The sequence below is a fragment of the Magallana gigas genome, chromosome 6 (genome assembly GCF_963853765.1).
Source record: "Magallana gigas chromosome 6, xbMagGiga1.1, whole genome shotgun sequence".
In the NCBI taxonomy this organism is placed as follows: domain Eukaryota; kingdom Metazoa; phylum Mollusca; class Bivalvia; order Ostreida; family Ostreidae; genus Magallana; species Magallana gigas.
Window position 1 is genome coordinate 52,106,914 of NC_088858.1, and position 18,556 is coordinate 52,125,469.

Here is an 18,556-nt window from a genome sequence, read left to right on the forward strand (position 1 = left end):
TTATATAATACACTCAAACTGAGGAATTTCAATAAATCACCATTAAATGGATCATCTGTATGGTATATTATCATATACCTATTTAATTGTTCATGTCTGTCCTAGCTCTTTATATCATCCAGCTCTTTCCTTCTTGTATATGTTTATTGAATGTTTTATGTTCATTGGATGTACAGTCTTCATGTTGCCCCTTGAGGGCCCTTAATTGGTTAATAAAGAAATTGAAATTGAAATTGAAATTGATCATTGTACATATCACGATATGGCATGATGCATGCACGGATCGGGGGGGGGGGGGGGGTTTAGGGGGGTCCGGACCCCCCTGTAAAATTCAAATTTCTTTAAATTACATTATAAAATTACCAAAAATATGCCACGGACCCCCCCCCCCCCCCAACCGGCAAACTCAAATACCCGTCGGACCCCTCCCCCCCCCGGGAAAAATTTTCTAGATCCGCGCATGTGATGAATGTCCTAAAAATGGTCAGCCTCAGTGTCTACTTTCTGACTATTTAAAGGCCTATACATAATTGTATCATATTTTTATGGACATTGTGCAATGAAGAAAATTTGAATAAAAACTAAGAGGGTAACAATTTAAGACACATCGACAAAATACATATATATTCAAAACCAATCTGTGTTACTATAGGTGATATTTTTATCAAAATATAAAATAAAATCAAATAAATTGTGAACTTAAAAATGAAGCACATTCAATACATTAATAATTGAACAAGTGCATGCTGCACCTATACAGTGAGCCTGTTATGCATTCACCCATTCATGAAGCATATACGGCTAAATAGACAGCCACCTGAGTAAAATACAACCCTGTAAAGGTATACATATAGACATACATTAAATCACTGTTAATCATTTTTATTCAAACTGTAATGTACATTATTTAATTAATTAAAATTAGAATAAGTCCATGGGTGTAAAGATATTTGGTTAGTTTGGAATGCAAATCTTGGGAGTATAATTACTCTGTTGTACACAGTGAAAATATTGAGTGGAAGTAGGGGATACCTCACCTGAGTGAGCTGGAGGTTGAAGGGATCTTTTTTTTTTCAAAATTTGTTCAGCATCTGTGGACGTAATTAACATTGTTGTCCTCAACATTATACTGTTTTCACTTTAAGTCTGCGTGATCAAAGTGTGCATCATACACCACAGTGTGCACAGATCATGGATGTTTATGTATTGAGACTAAGAGTGCACAATAAACTACTTTCAGTTAATACTGTACACAATATGTTCTGTCAAACAATGAACGATGCTTCCTATATTCTTTACATCATAACTAAGGTATACTAGTATTTCATTTTCGTTATCATAAGTGCCCCAGTCAATATCCCTTTCTGCAAACTGCCTGTTAATTTCCCGCAACAATTCCAAGACTTTCACATCTTCTCCACATTTTAGGTTTTTTACAGTCTTCAACAAGAGGTCGGACAGATGTCCTTGATATGCTGCCTTTCCTGTTATTAATAAAACATTGGTAAAAATTAATATGTTGGTGGGGTTGTTTAGGTAAGTATTAAATTATATTTTTCAAATTTTAAATCAATTCTGATACATATTTTTTACATACCAGAAGGGGACGCAAACATTGTGATGCAATTTGGAATACACAGTGGAACACAATGAACAGTTTCAGCTTCTGTTTGAATAAAGATAAATTAAATATAGATATTCTTAAATATCAATTCCTTCAAATGTCATTCTGAAAAATATATTTATTTGAAAAGTGGCCATCGGGAAAAATTCCCTCGATACACACACCTAAACACAATGAGCACAGCCACCCACCCACCTATACTTATTGATAGGGTCGATGCTTACATGACCATTAAATTGGTTCCTGAGAAAAAAAAATATTAAAGTCTCAATCATTTCTTCCTGACCTGTCATTGGTGGAGAACTGCCCTCACTAGATTGATATTCCTCAGCCGGGTCCTCAACAATACAAATAGGAACACCTAGGTCCTCATCTTCACCATCAGGCTCATCATTACGACCCCTGCAGGCCTAATGTTATAATACATATTGGTTTATGATTCAATCAAATAAAAATCAGGACATCTATCCACTCCCCAGTTTTAACATGTTGAGTAGAAGTTCTAATTTTAACAATACATGTAAAAATAAACAACATTGAATCAGAGTAAAAGATATTTAATTGCGAATGTAAATAAAAAATTATGATCTGCTTCTGGGAAAAGGGGTTGCTGCCTACAGCTATTTTATCTTTTATTAAGCTTTGCCACTGCTTTTCTGCAGTGACTGCAACATTCATACAGCTATGAACTACTAAAGAATGCATAATTATGTTTGTTTTCACATCTCTCTCTCGCTCTGAAACAAATACCGCAGTATTCGTATTTATTGATCAGTAAAAGAATTTATATATTATTGTTTTCGCTTATAATAAAAAGAAACAGTTAATTATTACCTATATGGATCTTATACATGTATCAAAAGTTTTTTGAAAGTGTGAACTCCATTCAGTCTGTGTTCTCAATGTAATCAAGTTTTAAATGATTATATGGAATAATATCAGAAAAATAAATATTAAATAAAAATAAAAAGTACATTTCTATAAATAATAGACAGTGGTCATTAATCCATGTGCAAAAAGTCTGTCAATTCATTCTCCTTTTTCCCCTTTATATTTCATTTTAATTAGCAAGACTCATATTTGAAAGGTTTTTATGGTTTTTATCAGATTTTTAAGAAATTTAGATTTATTTATGTAGATTCACTTTGCATAATTTGATATACATTGAAATAATTTTTGTACAATGCACTTGAAAATTTTGGTATTTAAAACACAACATTAGGATAAATTTTTAAAGCACAGCAACATATCATTTGCAATATGCAATCCCAAAATATGACTTTGGATTGTTACATATATACTTGTAACATTCAATATCAAAAACAGTAAGATAGAGGTTTTTAAAATATTTTAATAATAAGCCAAGCACAAGAAATTCTAAATATATTTATCTCCATGTAAATCTTTTAAATATTGGTCAATTTTTAAGAGCTGACATTTTTAACAAATCTTTAAAAAAATTGTTGGTTTTGAATGAAATACATGTATCATGAATACATATACATCGTAGGTGAAAAAATATTGCCATATACTTTTTGGCCCTTATAGTCTGTATATGTTATCTATTTAAGTGTGTGATTAGACATTGTCATGATGATATTCATAAAACATCTGAACACTGCTAAGGTCAGACGACACGTTCCTAGAGCATTTTTTATGTATCGATCTCTTCGTAATAAAGAGTTCCAATAAAAAATATTTATTTTATAATTATTTTTAAAATGATTAAAATTTACTTGTATGTGGCTATATGTCTAGATGGCCGAGTGGTTAGAACCGTGGCCGTTCACTGCCAGAAGCGTATAGGTTCTAGAGGTCGTAAGTTCAAAGCCCTGCCCCGGCCGAGATAGAGTTCCAATATAGTGAATTTTGCTTTTCTGTATATCTATTTATTTTTATATCAGCAATTCAAGTGTATTTTCAAGAAGATTATATAGGAAATTGCATACTCTAGTATTTTGCAGAAATGACTGGTAAGGTACCTTAATTTTTTGCAAGAAAGCTTGTCAAAGTAGTCGTAGACCATAAACAAATTCCTGGAAAAAGTTATATAAAATTGAGGAATGTGTCCTCTGACCTTAAAGGGGCATGGTCACGATTTTGGTCAAATTGTATTTTTCTGTTTTTATTATTTAATACAATGCTTTAGGAAAGCATCTATAATGATCAAATGAAATTTGAGAGTCAGTGGTAGAGTTATATAAAGCAAGATACAGGGATCACAATCCTTTGTCGTGTAAACAAGGCTCGATCATGCTTCGTTTTTGTTCACAAAGGTTCAATATAGCAGTAAAAAATCTTTTTTCAAGCTAATTTGTATATCTTCTAATTCATAATAACCATAAATAAACAGTTCCTAACATTTTACCTATTCATTTTAGCAATGAAACTGAAATTGTCCCATCAACATTCAAAATGTACACAAAAGCTTTGTTTACATAGCCAAAAATTGTAAGCTCTGTAACTCGCTAATTAATAACTCAACAAATGACGCTCAAATTTTGGTTGCCTATTAAAAATGCCTTACTGAAGCATTGTAAACATTAAAATAGGAAAAATAATTTTTTACCAAAATCGTGACCATACCCCTTTAAATGCATTTAAACAGTTTTCAAAAGTTTAAGTAATGTGTATATTTATTTGCATACAAATTGATTGAAACTTTCAGTAGCTGTACATGTATATAAGCACTATACAGTCTCTATTAGAAATGTTTATAAAGCATAAACAGCCCCAAGTTACGTTGTATGATTAAAACATAGAAATCAAATTTTTCTAGATAAATAAACATACAAATACATATACAACAATTGCAAACTAGAGGTACTGTGAGCAAGCTCACAATTGATACCCCCCGCTAAGAAAAAAATCATATCGCGTGTATATTTGCTATTATAGAAAATATTGGATGAATCTATTTCACTGTCCATTTTCTGTAAATAACAACTGCTCTATTTTTTAAAACTGTAAATGTTCATAGGAGTTAACAAATCAATTTCTATCCTTTAATTCCATTTTTTTTTAAGTTAACTGTTAATGCATGAGGACATTTGCATCCTTCCGTTAACAACCATGACTCGAAACAAAGGAAATCCACATGTCAAGCAGTCATTTAATATCTAAACATTTTGAATTATTGGTATACTGAGCCAGATTTTTTCCGAAATTTTTTTTCCACACATTTTTATTCCCCAAAAAAAATTTCATCGGGGCAGGCCATTTTCAGAGAGACGGGGATGAGAATCTAAAAATAATTTTATGTGGCCTGAGACAAGCAAGCTTTGTGTCAAATTTTAGCTTCTGATATTTCCATTAATACAAGACATGACACAGACAGAATTTAGCATTTTTGAAATAATGACCTTGAACTTCCTCATTTGACCTTGGGTCAAGATCATGACACACCCTTTGATCATAAGCAATATTTGTGTGAAGTAAGAACATTCAATGCTTCTCAATAAGAAAGATATGGACATGACTTTTGCACTTTTTCTGCCAGTGACCTTGACCTTGCCCGAGTAACCTTGGGTCAAGGTCATGACACACCCTAAGGTCATAAGCAATCTTTGTGTGAAGTAAGAACTTCCAATGTTTCTCCATAAGCAAGATATGGACCAGACAAGAATTTTTCATTTTTTCTGCCAGTGACCTTGACCTTGCTCAAATGACCTTGGGTCAAGGTCATGACACACCTTTAGGTCATAAGCTATCTTTATGTAAACTAAAAACTTCCAATGTTTCTCCATAAGAAAGATATGGACTGGACACGAATTTTGCATTTTTTCTGCCAATGACCTTGACCTTGCCTCAAATGACCTTGAGTCAAGGTCATGACACATCCTTAGGTCATAAGCAATCTTTGTGTGAAGTTAGAACATCCAATGTTTCTCCATAAGAAAGATATGGACCTGACGCGAATTTTGCACTTTTCCTGCCAGTGACCTTGACCTTGCCCGAATGACCTTGAGTCAAGGTCATGACACACCCTTAGGTCATAAGCAATCTTTGTGTGAAGTAAGAACTTCCAATGTTTCTCCATAAGAAAGATATGGACCGGACACGATTGCACAGACAGATAGACAGACAGACGGATGGACAAGGTGATTTCTATATACCCCCCAAACTTTGTTTGCGGGGAGTATAATTAATTAATTTACTGGTTAATATACCTGAATAATTACAAGTTTCTTCACTTTTCTAAGCTGCTTATCTAGTGGTTTGAACAGTATTTCTTCTGTGGATTCATCTCCATCGTAGAAACACAGCTTGTGAATGTAATGGTCCTTCTCTCGAACTTCCTCTCCATGAGTAGAAATAAACACAGCAAAATGATTATAACCTTGTTCTTTCACATGTTTTCGAGCTAAAATTTAGAACATTAATAATTGGAAATTAGTAATTTTTCATTTTTTCATTTGAAAACATAAAGTCATGCCAAAAAAAACCAGTCGATCTTTGTCCCAATTTATTGATTTAATCAGGACTCTTCCTATTCCTCTTATTAATATACAGATATGAATGAAATTAATTTTAGATGCGTTTCTACCCAACTATTTTTAATGTATAATATTATGCCTGAGAACTCAATGGACCAGAATAGATCTAATTGTCCGAGGCCAACAGTCGAGGCAGAGACATATAACATGTTATTTGTGTCTCTGGTCGAGGGCAATAGAACACACTGATCCTGAATTGCACCAAGGGAAAATTTTCTGGTCTACTGACTGCTTTAAGGCATTAAAAAGTTGTTTTAACTATAATTCAATTTTTAGAATTTCATGCTCATAATTGTGAACTACAGACAGTTTTCATACCATTATGCATTCAAATGAAATTAGTATGGCACGCCAAATTCATAAAAATGAGCTAAACATAGTTTCACAGTCGATAAACTAGGTTTATCGACTATTAACTATAGTTTACAGTCGATAAACCTAGTTTATCGACTGTGAAACTATGTTTTGCTCATTTTTGTGAATTTGTCTGATAAATGTAGTTTCACGATTTTTGAAACTATAATTTACAACTCTTAACTATAGTTTACGATTGTAAATTATAATTAACAAATGTGAATCTATATTTATCAGCAAAATCTATTGTTAACGTTTTTTACAGATAGATAAACTATGATTATCATTCGTAAACGATAGTTTACATTCGTGAAATATAGTTTCACAGAATGATGTAAACTATAGTTAATGAATCGTTAACTATAGTTTAGGATCCGTAAACTATAGTTAACAGCTGATAAACCTAGTTTATCGACTGTGAAACTATGTTTAGCTCATTTTTGTGCATTTGGCGTACCATAAATTAGAAGCACCTGTTTTTCCGAAATACGTTGCCTATACGCGAAAATATTAATCTGTAACAAACTTGCCAAAGCAACAAAATCCTTTTGATTAGGTAATAAATAGATTAATTAACCACTGCTGACATTACCTTCCTCAAACTCCCGTTTAAAGTAATCTATGGTGACATTAACCTCGGCCGAGTCTGTGGTATTGGGGTCTGATACTCCGCCTTGTCTCTCTGTGTCCGTTGATTCCGTTACCAGTTTGGTATCGAAACCCAGTTTTTCAAATGCCGCTTTTACGTTCACTTGGTCTGATACGGTGTCTTCTCGATTATCCTCCGGATCTTCGAAATATTTCACATTTACAATCAATGCGTACCCTATGTAACGACTTGCCATCGCTGGAATAAGGTATTAAACCGAAAGCGAAACATTCCACAAAATCTTCTTTCACTTTCTTTAATACCTGTCAGGCCACAGGGGCTCGTCACGAAGTTTTTTCAACCTTTTATATATACCACCTCTATACTATAAAATACAGTATTTTATAGTATAGAGGTGGTATATATAAAAGGTTGAAAAAACTTCGTGACGAGCCCCTGTGGTCAGGCATGTTAAAAAAAGTTTTGAGTTTGAGGTGCCGTTTAAGTATTTAATGTCATTTAGCATTCACTATTCGAATAGGTGATAAACCGAAAGTGAAACTTTCTACTATAAATCTTCATGTCAGGGATGTACAAAAAGTTTTTAAGTATGATTTGCCGTTTAGTATTTATAATGTCATTTAGCAATATCTCTGTTCGAAAAGGTGTTACTACCTATATACATCACTAAATGACAAATACTAAAACGGCGCCTCATTGTATCTCACCCGAATTTTTCTAAGTAAAGCACATGCGCGGATCCAGATTTTTTTTCCAAGGGGGGGGGGGGGGTCCAACGGTTATTTGAGTTTGCCGGAGGGGGGTTCCGAGGCGTATTTTTGGTAATTTCATAATGTAATTTAAAGAAATTTGAATTTTACAGGAGGGGGGGGGGGGTTCAGACCCAGACCCCCCTAGCCCCCCGCTCCCTCTAGATCCGCGCATGGAGCAGATGTACAAATAATCTGTACACTAGCAAAGCTCCTCTGCAGCAGAGGGAGTGTGGCTTCCAAAACCTACTTTCAGAAATAATGATCTGCAATGCTACTGTGAATTTATGATAAGTCTGAATTGTATAGAACAGCCTGCTAGATTTAAAATATATTTTTCAACACTTCAAAGATAAGTATAACGGGGGTTACTATATATAGTAAAATTTTAAAGATCCACAATGTTAAAACATTAGAACATTGAAGGCAAATGAGTCATTTTTTTAATGTAGAAGCATATTTTTTGTAAATTCTGTAGAGTTATATCAATGTACAACCAAGTGAACCATATAGAATAGTAGTCAGTGGCGTAGCATTGCCCAATGCCTATACATAGGCAAGCCGAAGGCTTCATTGACGCGCGTAGCGCGGAAGGGGGTATGTGTGGGAGGGGGTTTAGCCCCCCCCCCCCTCCAGAAAATTACTACTTCTCAGAGCAGTATGCTTTTAGGGAACATTATGTAAATTTAAAATATCTATTTTCCTATTCTCAGTCTATTCATTCCAAAATAATCAAACTATATAACCACTTTCTGCAAGTATATAAACAAAATCAACAACCGTACGTATCCCCGAATACCCAAACTCCGTCACCATAAGCAGAAAACCTCCCGCGTTTCTCTGTAAATTATTTTTTGTGGTTTTTATCATTTGCAATCACTAAATATAATCTGAAACAATATAATTTATAAAATTATCAACAAAAATATTTTTATATTTATTCAAATAGCTCTCTGAATACGACGTTTATCACGCGTGCTTATTATTTATCTTATGAACCTAACTCCGTCACCCACATGCTCTATGATATGGCAGGGGAATGAAGACACATTAAAACAATTTAGTTAAAACTCCATTTGTGTCTAGGCCAAGTTATAATAAGTAAAAATGGTGCATACAATTTAAATTGTATTTAATTTCATCGAAATGAAATGATCGCCAGAATAAAAAATGGGTCCATGCACAGGGGCATCGTATCCGCTCTACACTCTATGACATATATATATATATATATAATAATTATATATATGTCATAGAGTGTAGAGCGGATACGATGCCCCTGTGGTCCATGTAACAACAATCACAATGGCCTTTTCAGAATATATGGATGCCGTTTGATTTATGTCCTTACATATTTAAAATATTTATATCATTAATTAATATATTACTTATTATATCATTTATTTATTACAATTTTAGAAATGTAGCATTTTCTAAATAGCGATATACCGGAGATATCTATACCCTGTATAAGGCAAAGTATCGGCATGAGCGATTTGACGTTATCATCAAGAGTAGTGCATAAAGGCTATTGCGGACTGAAAAAAAATGTATTAATTACCTTAATCAAAAATGTATTACATGTGAAATGCTTCATCTTGACCTCTCTAAAAATGGCTGACCACCGTAAATGGTCGAATGCGCCCGCATGTCAGAAATATCGATTTTTTAGTGCACCCGTGAAAAAGGTTTAGCTGATTTCACACAATTAATGGTGCATAAAATGAACAAGGTTAAAATTCTGTTATTTTTTGACACATTCTTAAGGTCAGACGACACGTTCCTCAATATTATATAACTTTTTCCAGGAATTTGTTGATGGTTTACTACTATTTTGACAAGCTTTCGTGCAAAAAATTAGGGTACCTTACCAGGAATTTCTGCAAAATACTAGAGTATGTAATTTCCTATATAATCTTTTTGGAAATACACTTGAATTGCTGATATAAAAATAAATACATATCCAGCACAGCAAAATTCACTATAAAGGAATTCTACCTCGGCCGGAGCGGGGATTTGAACTCACGACCTCAATAAGACGCTTCTGGCAGTGAGCGGCCACGGTTCTAACCACTCGGCCATCTAGACACATAACCACATCTAATTAAATTTTAATCATTTTTAAAATAATTATAAAATTAATATTTTTTATTGGAACTCTCTACTACGAGGAGATACAAAAAAGATTCTCGAGGAACGTGTCGTCTGACCTTAAATAATAGTAACCCCCGTTGGCGGGTTATGTAATTTTTTTCTGCAATGATCGCTACCTTCATAACCCGCATGAATTATCAAAGAAAGCATTTTATTGTTTATATTAATATATTTTAGTTCATTAATAAATTGATTATAAAAAGTAAGTAGAGAAACAGCCAAATCGCCTCCTGTGAGACTTTGAGGCTGATATCACCATGAATATTTCGAGCAGTCCGTGACTTGGGTCGTTGTAGGTATCGACCAATCGATAAAGAGGGCGTGTCAATTTCAGTCCTGTCAGTTTCAGCCGCTGTAGATTTCGACCAATCGATAAATGGGGCGTGTACATTTCAGTCTGGCTGTTTTTATAGACCAATCGATAAAGAGGGCGTGTCAATTTCAGTCCTGTCAGTTTCAGCCGCTGTAGATTTCGACCAATCGATAAATGGGGCGTGTACATTTCAGTCTGGCTGTTTTTATAGAGCTATGAATTAACTATAAGTTTCCGTAAGAAATTAACAGAGGGAATACTACTTGGTAGATGTAAATATATAAAAATATTTACATCTACCAAGTATAATTATTAAATGATAACTTACTACGTTTTATTTTCATTTCGTATAATTATGTTAACCCCGCCTGCGCCCCGCAATACGGTATTTGTGCCATTGATGAAATGTATTGGACTATATGAAACAAATTTGGTTTTTATCACAGACAAGAACACTGGAAAATGTCAATATATTGCGAAGTAAATTTTGTAATTGGGTTCGCGGGGATATTTTTAAGAAGTAGAATAACTTATTTGAAACTGTTCCCGTATTGATTATTTTTTATCATTAATCATTGTAACATTATTTCCTTGTTTTACAGCGAAAAACAAATACAAAAACAAGAACAAAAAAAAAACACAAAAAAGAACCCCTTAACAAAATAAAAACCAAACCAATAAATAAATAAAAAGTTTGGTGAAAACTGATTCAATCTTTACAATTCTTTTCTCTACTCCCCGGCATCGGACGAACTGTCAAGACCAATACAAGGTTACTAAAAGTAATTCAGCTCTTCAGTTGCATTGTATTCATATTGCATTGTAAGTATTTTTGGCGACCAGTGCCTATACAGTCCAGAGAATTGTGTCAACTTAGCTCAACTGCAACCAACTACCCCGTGAATTTAAAATATAGTTGAACTCGACTTTCAGAAGTAATTGTTTTTTGTAATAATAACATAAAACAGATGCTTAGGTTTGAAGATTAGTTTACTAAGTATTTTAAAACAATATGATATTTTATATTTGCAATACTGTATAAAAATTCTTCTATCTTTTTCCTAATATTCATGTCATGGAAATAATTATTCCATTCTCTTTTAAATCAATAATTATGAAAAATGAAACAATATCAGAGATCAGTGTGTTTACAGTATTACAGTGTGTTTACAGTATCACAGTGAGGGTGAGAAGGTCCAGCCCCTGAGTAAATTATTCAGTAGACACACAGATTGACATGTAACGATATTTAGTGGATGTATATGATATTGATATATATGTACAGTGCATTAATGATCTACAATTTTGAATAAATGGAATGTTTAAAACATTTAATATGATAATTTTATAAGAAGAAATATTTTTATAAGACAGATACCAGACTTATAAACTAAGTTTAAACAGTCAGTAGATATACAGCATCATTTTAAGCACTAGTATCACATTGGATGCACATTGTTTCTCTTTACCAGATACATATACCCATCTATCACTCTATGGCACCATATTATTCGCCGGCCTGCAAGGTCCTCACCCTGAGGCTGTTGTGGGTATGTAAATTAGAGCCCCACTCCCAGGCTGTGTAGCAAACAGGGCCGTCCCGACCTTCCCCGCTCGACTGGGCTCCTTCTCATAAAAGTTCTTTTTGACCTTGACCAGAAAGTTCATCACCTCTTTTGTTGGTACCATGGAAACAGCACATCCTCCCCACCCCGCACCAGTCAGGCGTGACCCCAGGGCTCCTGACTCCCTGTCAAACACAGTGTGAAGTTGGCATCATTCAGGGCTGAACACATTCTTATGTTACTCTTAGGGACTTGTGCCAAAACTTTTAAAGCTTTTGCAAGTCAACAAAACTTGACATTGAAAGTGACACAAGGGGGCCGCACGACAATATTTCTTTAGGCAATTGGTGCTTTTTCGTTAATTGTCAGAGTTTGAGGACATGATTATGATTGTATTTTAGAGAAAACCAACACTGAGTGGATATGATGTCCAGAGAGAACATGTCAAACAATTTTAATGGCAAATTGCTTTCAAAAATTTAATACTGGGTAATTCCTTTTATTAATTTGTTTTGTTGTATTATTCAAACACTGAATGGTCAATAATAAAATGGACTTATGCCTCTTGGTATCATTTAATACTTTAGAGTAATCTTCAAGTAAATTAAATCAACAAGAACTATTTTTGACAAAGTATTTGTAAGGACAATACATGTACTTACAAACATATGTTGACAAGGTTGTCTAGCTCGGTGCAGCTGCACTCATACATATCCCTACAGCTCCTATGGCTCTCGTTCATCAGTGTCCCCAGTTTTTGCGGAGCTTCAGAATCGGCCTCATCACAGATACGTTTGAAAGATAAGACTCTCCCTGCCTCCGAGAAAACATGGGTGGCTCGTTGAAATAACTTGAAAGTCTGCACTGTAATTGCAAAACACAACTTCTGTTTTCATAAACCTCCAAGTGATACAGAACTCACAGTCTTCAATGTTTGATAATGCTACAAAAGTAAGTTAATAACTAATTAATTTCTTGACTTAAATCAGGAATTTGAAACATAACCCCCTTACCCTGTGCAGTTTTAGCACTAAGGACTTTGTTTACAAAGTCTTCCTCCTTCATCTCCAGAATCTGACAGACTTCGGCCCGCGTATACGGCTCCTTGTGAAGGGTGTGACTGACCAGGTCCACTGCCTGGGGCAGGCTGAGGTTGAGGGCTTTCTGTACCTCCCCCAGGCGCTGGAAGCTTGCCCACTCAAGGCCCTTCTTCTTGGCAAGTATCTGTCAAATAGAAGTTTACAGTAGGCCTTTCTTGGCAGTATCCACCAAACAGAAAGTTTAAATTATTGGTATACCTTTCTTCTTGGCAAGTACCGTATCTGTCAATGTTAAAGACATTGGCTCAAGCTGTACATGAATTCTGAACATTTGGTGATAACCTGATTGATTTCATCAAGCTCTTGTCATTTTATAATCAAGTAAATCATGAAACTAAACAAGGAAATAATGGCAGGGGACTTTTCTTCCTGAGTACCTGGGTGGCGATTCTACACTCCAACACTCGTGTGTTGAACTCTGATGTTGCTGCTTTGTTCATCTCAACACAGCTGTTGGAAATCACAAACGAAATCCCATCTGGCAGGTAAACATCGGTCGCCTTTAGCGGGTTGAACTCAATCAGTTTGGCCTGTAGAGAGAAGGCTCGGTTTGAGATTAAGATATCAGTATATAGCATACTTACTGTTCCTTCAGTTCCTACATATGATAGATTCTTTGTCTTAAGTACAAATATGTACTTAACTCTGCCATTTGTTTATCAATCACAAGAAAATATATTGCAAATAGAAAACTTTAATCTATTTTACATATTCCATAAGTGTAAGGAAAATGACACTGATTTACACAAATATAACCCCTTGCAATTAATCTACAGTGATGAATGCAATGTGTGGTATTGTCTAGAATAACTGAGTGACTTACTGTTCCTTTTTTAGCCATCAGAGAGATGGCCTGGTCCATTCCACCCCCCTGTGTTCCAATGTACCGCTCACACCTAGCACACATATCCGCCAACTCATCCTTCAAGAAAAGAGGGTCACAAAGTAAACAACAGAAAACTGTAAACAATACTGAGCTAGGATAGGTTTGCTAAATGAAAAAATCCTCAAAAGTGGAAGTACTGGTACCATTCCTATAGTACCAGAAGTTCAGAACCTCTGTGCTTCCATACAGGACTATGCAGCAGTATTTTATCCAGTAGAAGCCGTTATATGTAGACTGTCAGTGATTTCATTGACTATTAATTTTCATTGATTCTCTATGATATTGGTTACCTTTGGCAGACTTTTGCCATTTGCATGCATGGTAACAAGAGCAGCACAGCACACCAGAGCACTGGAACTAGAGAGGCCAGAACTCCCCGGGACAGTCCCGTCCACCATACATTTCATCCCGCGCGCAGCCGACTGAATCTTGAGGTGTTCCACCAATCCCAGAAACCCACACTGGAAGTAGTTCTGCCACTGGGGTGTGTCATTATTTATATCCACATTGTTTGCATTGAATACAAAATCACTGAAATACACAAATCAACATCCTCAAATAGGATTGTCAAATATGTACTGATTTAAGAAATGGATTTAATAATTGTTGTTTTGATTGATGTTTCCAGGAGAAATGAACCCAAAATCTTAATTCATCAAGGTATTTATTATGTTTATATTTTTTAATTATTCCATTTTGATTTTTTCTTACAATTTTTTCCAAATTTATATGCATGTTCATATATTACATGTTGAATTATCTTGCATTTATATAGGTAATGCAATGCAGAAAAACATTTTTCAATATCTACCTGTACACATCCGATTTAACATTGGACAGTAAAATGTCTTGAGATTCTGTGGGTGCTACGGCAATAACAACATCCTGTTCTATTGCCATTGGCAACACAGAGTAGCCACAGTAATCAATGTGCTCACCTAAAAATAGACAGCAGTCAGGTGATACATTGATCTCAAATACTGATTTCATCAACAAAACAATTATACAGCACTGAAAGGCATGTGCATAATTATAACCGTATATTTCTGGTGTATTTACCGGTACATAGATGTTTTGAGCTATACAGTATAGTCATGTATCTTAAATAAAAGTAAAATTCTTTCTCAATGTTTTTTGCATTATTAACAGTTTTTCTATTTCAATAGATATATTTTTCTCATCAGGAGAAAGAATGTTAGGCTCCTTTAATTTGACCTCTTGTGACTTGAGTTCATCACACCAGCTCGTAAATAAGTACATATGGATTGTTGACTCTTCCCACTAGAGTACTTGAAGGACTTAAAAGGACATTCACCATGGTAAGATGTTGTCGGAAGAATTTTGCTCCCAACAAAATATATGATTACAATTTAAATAATTATTTACAAGATATTCAGAATATATGCATTGAAATATCAGAAAAGTTTATCATAGGTCCCTAGATGGCTGTTGAAATAAACTTATATTACTATATAAAATTAAAGGTTGTTATGCATATATATGCATGTAAGTATTAAGTAGTACAGAGCTTACCAACATCTTAGTATTAGTTCTTTTCTTAGCATGTCAAACAAACAGAGCCTTACCAATCAAATTAACTCTTCCTGGAGCACGGCCAAAGAATTCGGGTTCACAACCAAACTTTTTCTTAAAAGCTTCCACTAAATTCTGCAGTCTATCAAAAAAAGCAGAAGAACATGCATACACAGCATAACTTATAAGGAATTTCTTATTATTCCTATGGTCAAAGGTCCTAGAATTGACTCGGTCCAAATTTCTTCTCTTGTGTTCATTTCACTTGTTCTGGAACACACACTTTTTTGTCATTAAATTTATTCACTTGTAAATGGACTTTATGAAATGTATAAACTTTAACCACTGGCAGCTAAATGTATTAAAGCAAGCTAAGACTGATCAAGAACAAAGCCTGAAAGGCTCTAGAGAGCAAAATTAGCTCTCCCTACACATGCTAAAGATAAAATGGTATAATTATGTGAGAATAATGACTAAGCGTCTCAAATTCAGAAAATTCATGAAAATTATGTTTCAAAGATAATAAGATGTTATTCCTCTGCACCTGGTTGTTTTTATCTTCTTTTGAACTTGTACTGTTCTTTGAAGCTCTGCCACTTTGACAATGTTGTAGAGCCATGTATGTGTACTATTTCGACATCATAGGATGCTTTTCCTTTAATGTTGCCTCACCAACAACTTCATCAGGAAATGGTGACATTTATAGAACCAGTGGCAAAGTCACAAAGCTCAAACAAGGATGACTGCAGCTTAAAAATGATACTTATTTTCAAATTTGGTCCAGTTTTTTTTTGGCTATGCACAGTTTTGATGTATTTTATAGAAATAGGACAAATTGCAGTTACAGAAATTCTGGTTTTGTAGAATATGATAACCTAAACACCATATTGTTTCCTAATCGGCAATGGTAAAAATGTGTTGCCACAATCGCTCGCCCGCAACATGTGTTTCAGCAATCAGCGACAAAGGCAACAACGGCAATGACGGTTAAATGGAAAGCATCAATAAAGTAGACTGAGCACACGACCTTTAGCATATTTAATAAATAGATAGTCGGCTCTAACTGTGCTAGTTTGATTTAACTGTGCTATACGCCTATAGTTCCCAGTATGTATCTATTGACAGTAAAAATGCTATTTTAGTTATTTGCTTCACCCTCCAACATGTCCAAACAGTCAAATTGCAGAGCATATTATCCATAATGCTTTTTTGATTTAAAATTTGTAACTCCATTACTTTTTAAAGAATACCCGTCGAAATATTGGCATACAAAGATACATGTTATGTTTAAAAATAGTTAAACTATAAAACAACAGGTTTTATAGCTATGAGTTAAAAAAAGTCAACTATAAATAAAATTAGTCTGCACATTAATGATAAATATATCTGCTGAGATTTCTATGCATCAAATTTAATGTATCTTTACCTGTCAAAACTGGCATTTGTTTGTGCTGGTGGAAATCCAACAACAGGTACTTTGTCGGCCATTTTCTTGTCATGTGACCTAAGATTGTGTCCTTTCGGTATCGGGCGCTTTCGACCCCGCTAAAATTAACCTTAACAATTCTGTTCTAAATCAGCCTTTACTAAATTTAACCATGCACCACAGTTAACCGAACCCCTCCCCTATCCCAATGATCGTCAAGATTTTGGAAAGCTGACCCCCTCCCCAACTTTGAATTAGATTCCGACTCCTATATGAATGCATTGCTCCTATGTTGAATGCACTTGTGGTTAAATCGGTATTAATAAACCTTCTCTCATTTTTTTTTTTTTTAGGTCTACAGGTAGTAGTAGTAGTAGTAATTACGGAAGCGTATTAGGGTCGCAGCAGTATTTTTTATTAATTTGTTATAACAGATTAGTAATTTGTTATAACAGATTAATAATTTGTTATAACAGATTATCAATTTGTTTTAACAAATTATCAATTTGTTATAACAGATTAATAATTTGTTATAACACATTAGTATTTTGTTATAACAGATTAATAATTTGTTATAACAGATTATCAATTTGTTATAACAAATTAGTAATTTGATATAACAAATTAATAATTTGTTTTAACAGATTAATAATAGCATACAGATATCATAGCATTGCATAGAAATCTCATAGCATTACATTTTTATACTATTTTTTGATAAATTAAAATGCTGTCTGACGATATATGACACGGTGGCGAAGCACGTGATACGCGTATGATCAATTCCACGAAAAAATGGCGATTTTGAGTTGCACCTGAGGGAAAATTGGAACGGTAAGTAACACTTTCCTGTATGTTTTTAATCGTTTTACCTTCACCAAAGTGTAATAATTTCAGCAATGGACACTTTGTTATTCTCAGAATATCGTAGTTTTGCGCGTACTGCTAGAACATTCGTGCACAATCTCCGGCTCGATCAACATTTCACGGGATAGTATCCACGATCATAACATGAATGACAATTTATTTCCAATTCAATCAAATTCAAGGTGTTTAATAACGTGAAAAGGACACATACTTTACCCTCTTTGGAGTGGAGATGCTCAATATACTTAGAATTTGAATGCATGATATGAAAAACACGTACAAAGTTAGTTTGTTTAATATGATCTGTAACCACGATACGAAATGGTAAAGATCAGTTCCACGATCGATTTAAAATATATGTCAGAATTGTGTTTGTTTATATATTTTGAAGGTTACAATGGATAATAGACTCTGCAAGTTTTTTGGAAAAGAATTCAAGAGTAGATCTGCTTTTAAAATATGATCATGAAAAGGGACACGTAGGGAAGGCACCACACATGTGTTGCTCCAAGAGGTTTTACAGCAAAGCTAATCTTAAAAGACCAAGATTAGAATATTTTGTGCCGATATTTGACTTAAAACTTTGAAATAATGTGTACAACTATGTAAATCTAATTTTTATTATGAAGTAAGTGTGTTTTTTTTACAGAGTCGTCAGTTTGTTCTCTTATTAATGAGAGAGAGAGAGAGAGAGAGAGAGAGAGAGAGAGAGAATTTAGTTCTAGCGAGAGAGGTTGGGTGTGGGCACAGCGCTGGCGTTGCTATCCTACTGAATGTCGTTTGGGACATTTCATACTAATTTATGGATAAATATTAAACGTTTATGTCTATCATTCATTCTATAATAATATGTGTTTTCTATTAAACTTTTAAACTATA

At 34.2% G+C, this 18,556-nt stretch overlaps 2 protein-coding genes across 2 annotated transcripts; both read right to left on the reverse strand.

Moving 5' to 3' along the window:
- Positions 1-607: 607 nt before the first annotated feature.
- LOC105327633 (uncharacterized) lies at positions 608-7,422 on the reverse strand. Its single transcript, XM_011428220.4, has 5 exons — positions 7,067-7,422; positions 5,794-5,987; positions 1,911-2,034; positions 1,598-1,666; positions 608-1,484 (listed from the first exon to the last, which is right to left on the reverse strand). Exons 1-5 carry the CDS (start codon positions 7,317-7,319, stop codon positions 1,237-1,239), a joined length of 888 nt encoding a protein of 295 aa, XP_011426522.3. The 5' UTR covers positions 7,320-7,422; the 3' UTR covers positions 608-1,236.
- A 3,855-nt stretch (positions 7,423-11,277) lies between these two features.
- LOC105327634 (N-acetylgalactosamine kinase) lies at positions 11,278-16,968 on the reverse strand. The gene is made up of 9 exons (XM_011428221.4): positions 16,811-16,968; positions 15,438-15,526; positions 14,663-14,789; positions 14,142-14,382; positions 13,789-13,887; positions 13,343-13,495; positions 12,879-13,089; positions 12,528-12,729; positions 11,278-12,050 (listed from the first exon to the last, which is right to left on the reverse strand). The coding sequence occupies exons 1-9, from the start codon at positions 16,870-16,872 to the stop codon at positions 11,831-11,833; spliced, it is 1,404 nt and encodes a 467-aa protein (XP_011426523.3). The 5' UTR covers positions 16,873-16,968; the 3' UTR covers positions 11,278-11,830.
- Between the last annotated feature and the right edge of the window lie 1,588 nt (positions 16,969-18,556).

Bases quoted from the DNA above. Each gene is read 5' to 3' on its own strand.
- LOC105327633 (XM_011428220.4), bottom strand. From the start codon at position 7,319: ATGGCAAGTCGTTACATAGGGTACGCATTGATTGTAAATGTGAAATAT. The intron at 5,988-7,066 runs GTAATGTCAGCA...TCTAAATTTTAG, and splicing joins TAAACGGGAGTTTGAGGAAG to CTCGAAAACATGTGAAAGAA. The intron at 1,485-1,597 runs GTATGTAAAAAA...TATTAATAACAG, and splicing joins AATGTTTGCGTCCCCTTCTG to GAAAGGCAGCATATCAAGGA.
- LOC105327634 (XM_011428221.4), bottom strand. From the start codon at position 16,872: ATGGCCGACAAAGTACCTGTTGTTGGATTTCCACCAGCACAAACAAAT. The intron at 13,888-14,141 runs GTAACCAATATC...CTTTTCTTGAAG, and splicing joins ATGGCAAAAGTCTGCCAAAG to GATGAGTTGGCGGATATGTG. The intron at 12,051-12,527 runs GTAAGTACATGT...TGTGTTTGACAG, and splicing joins AACCTTGTCAACATATGTTT to GGAGTCAGGAGCCCTGGGGT.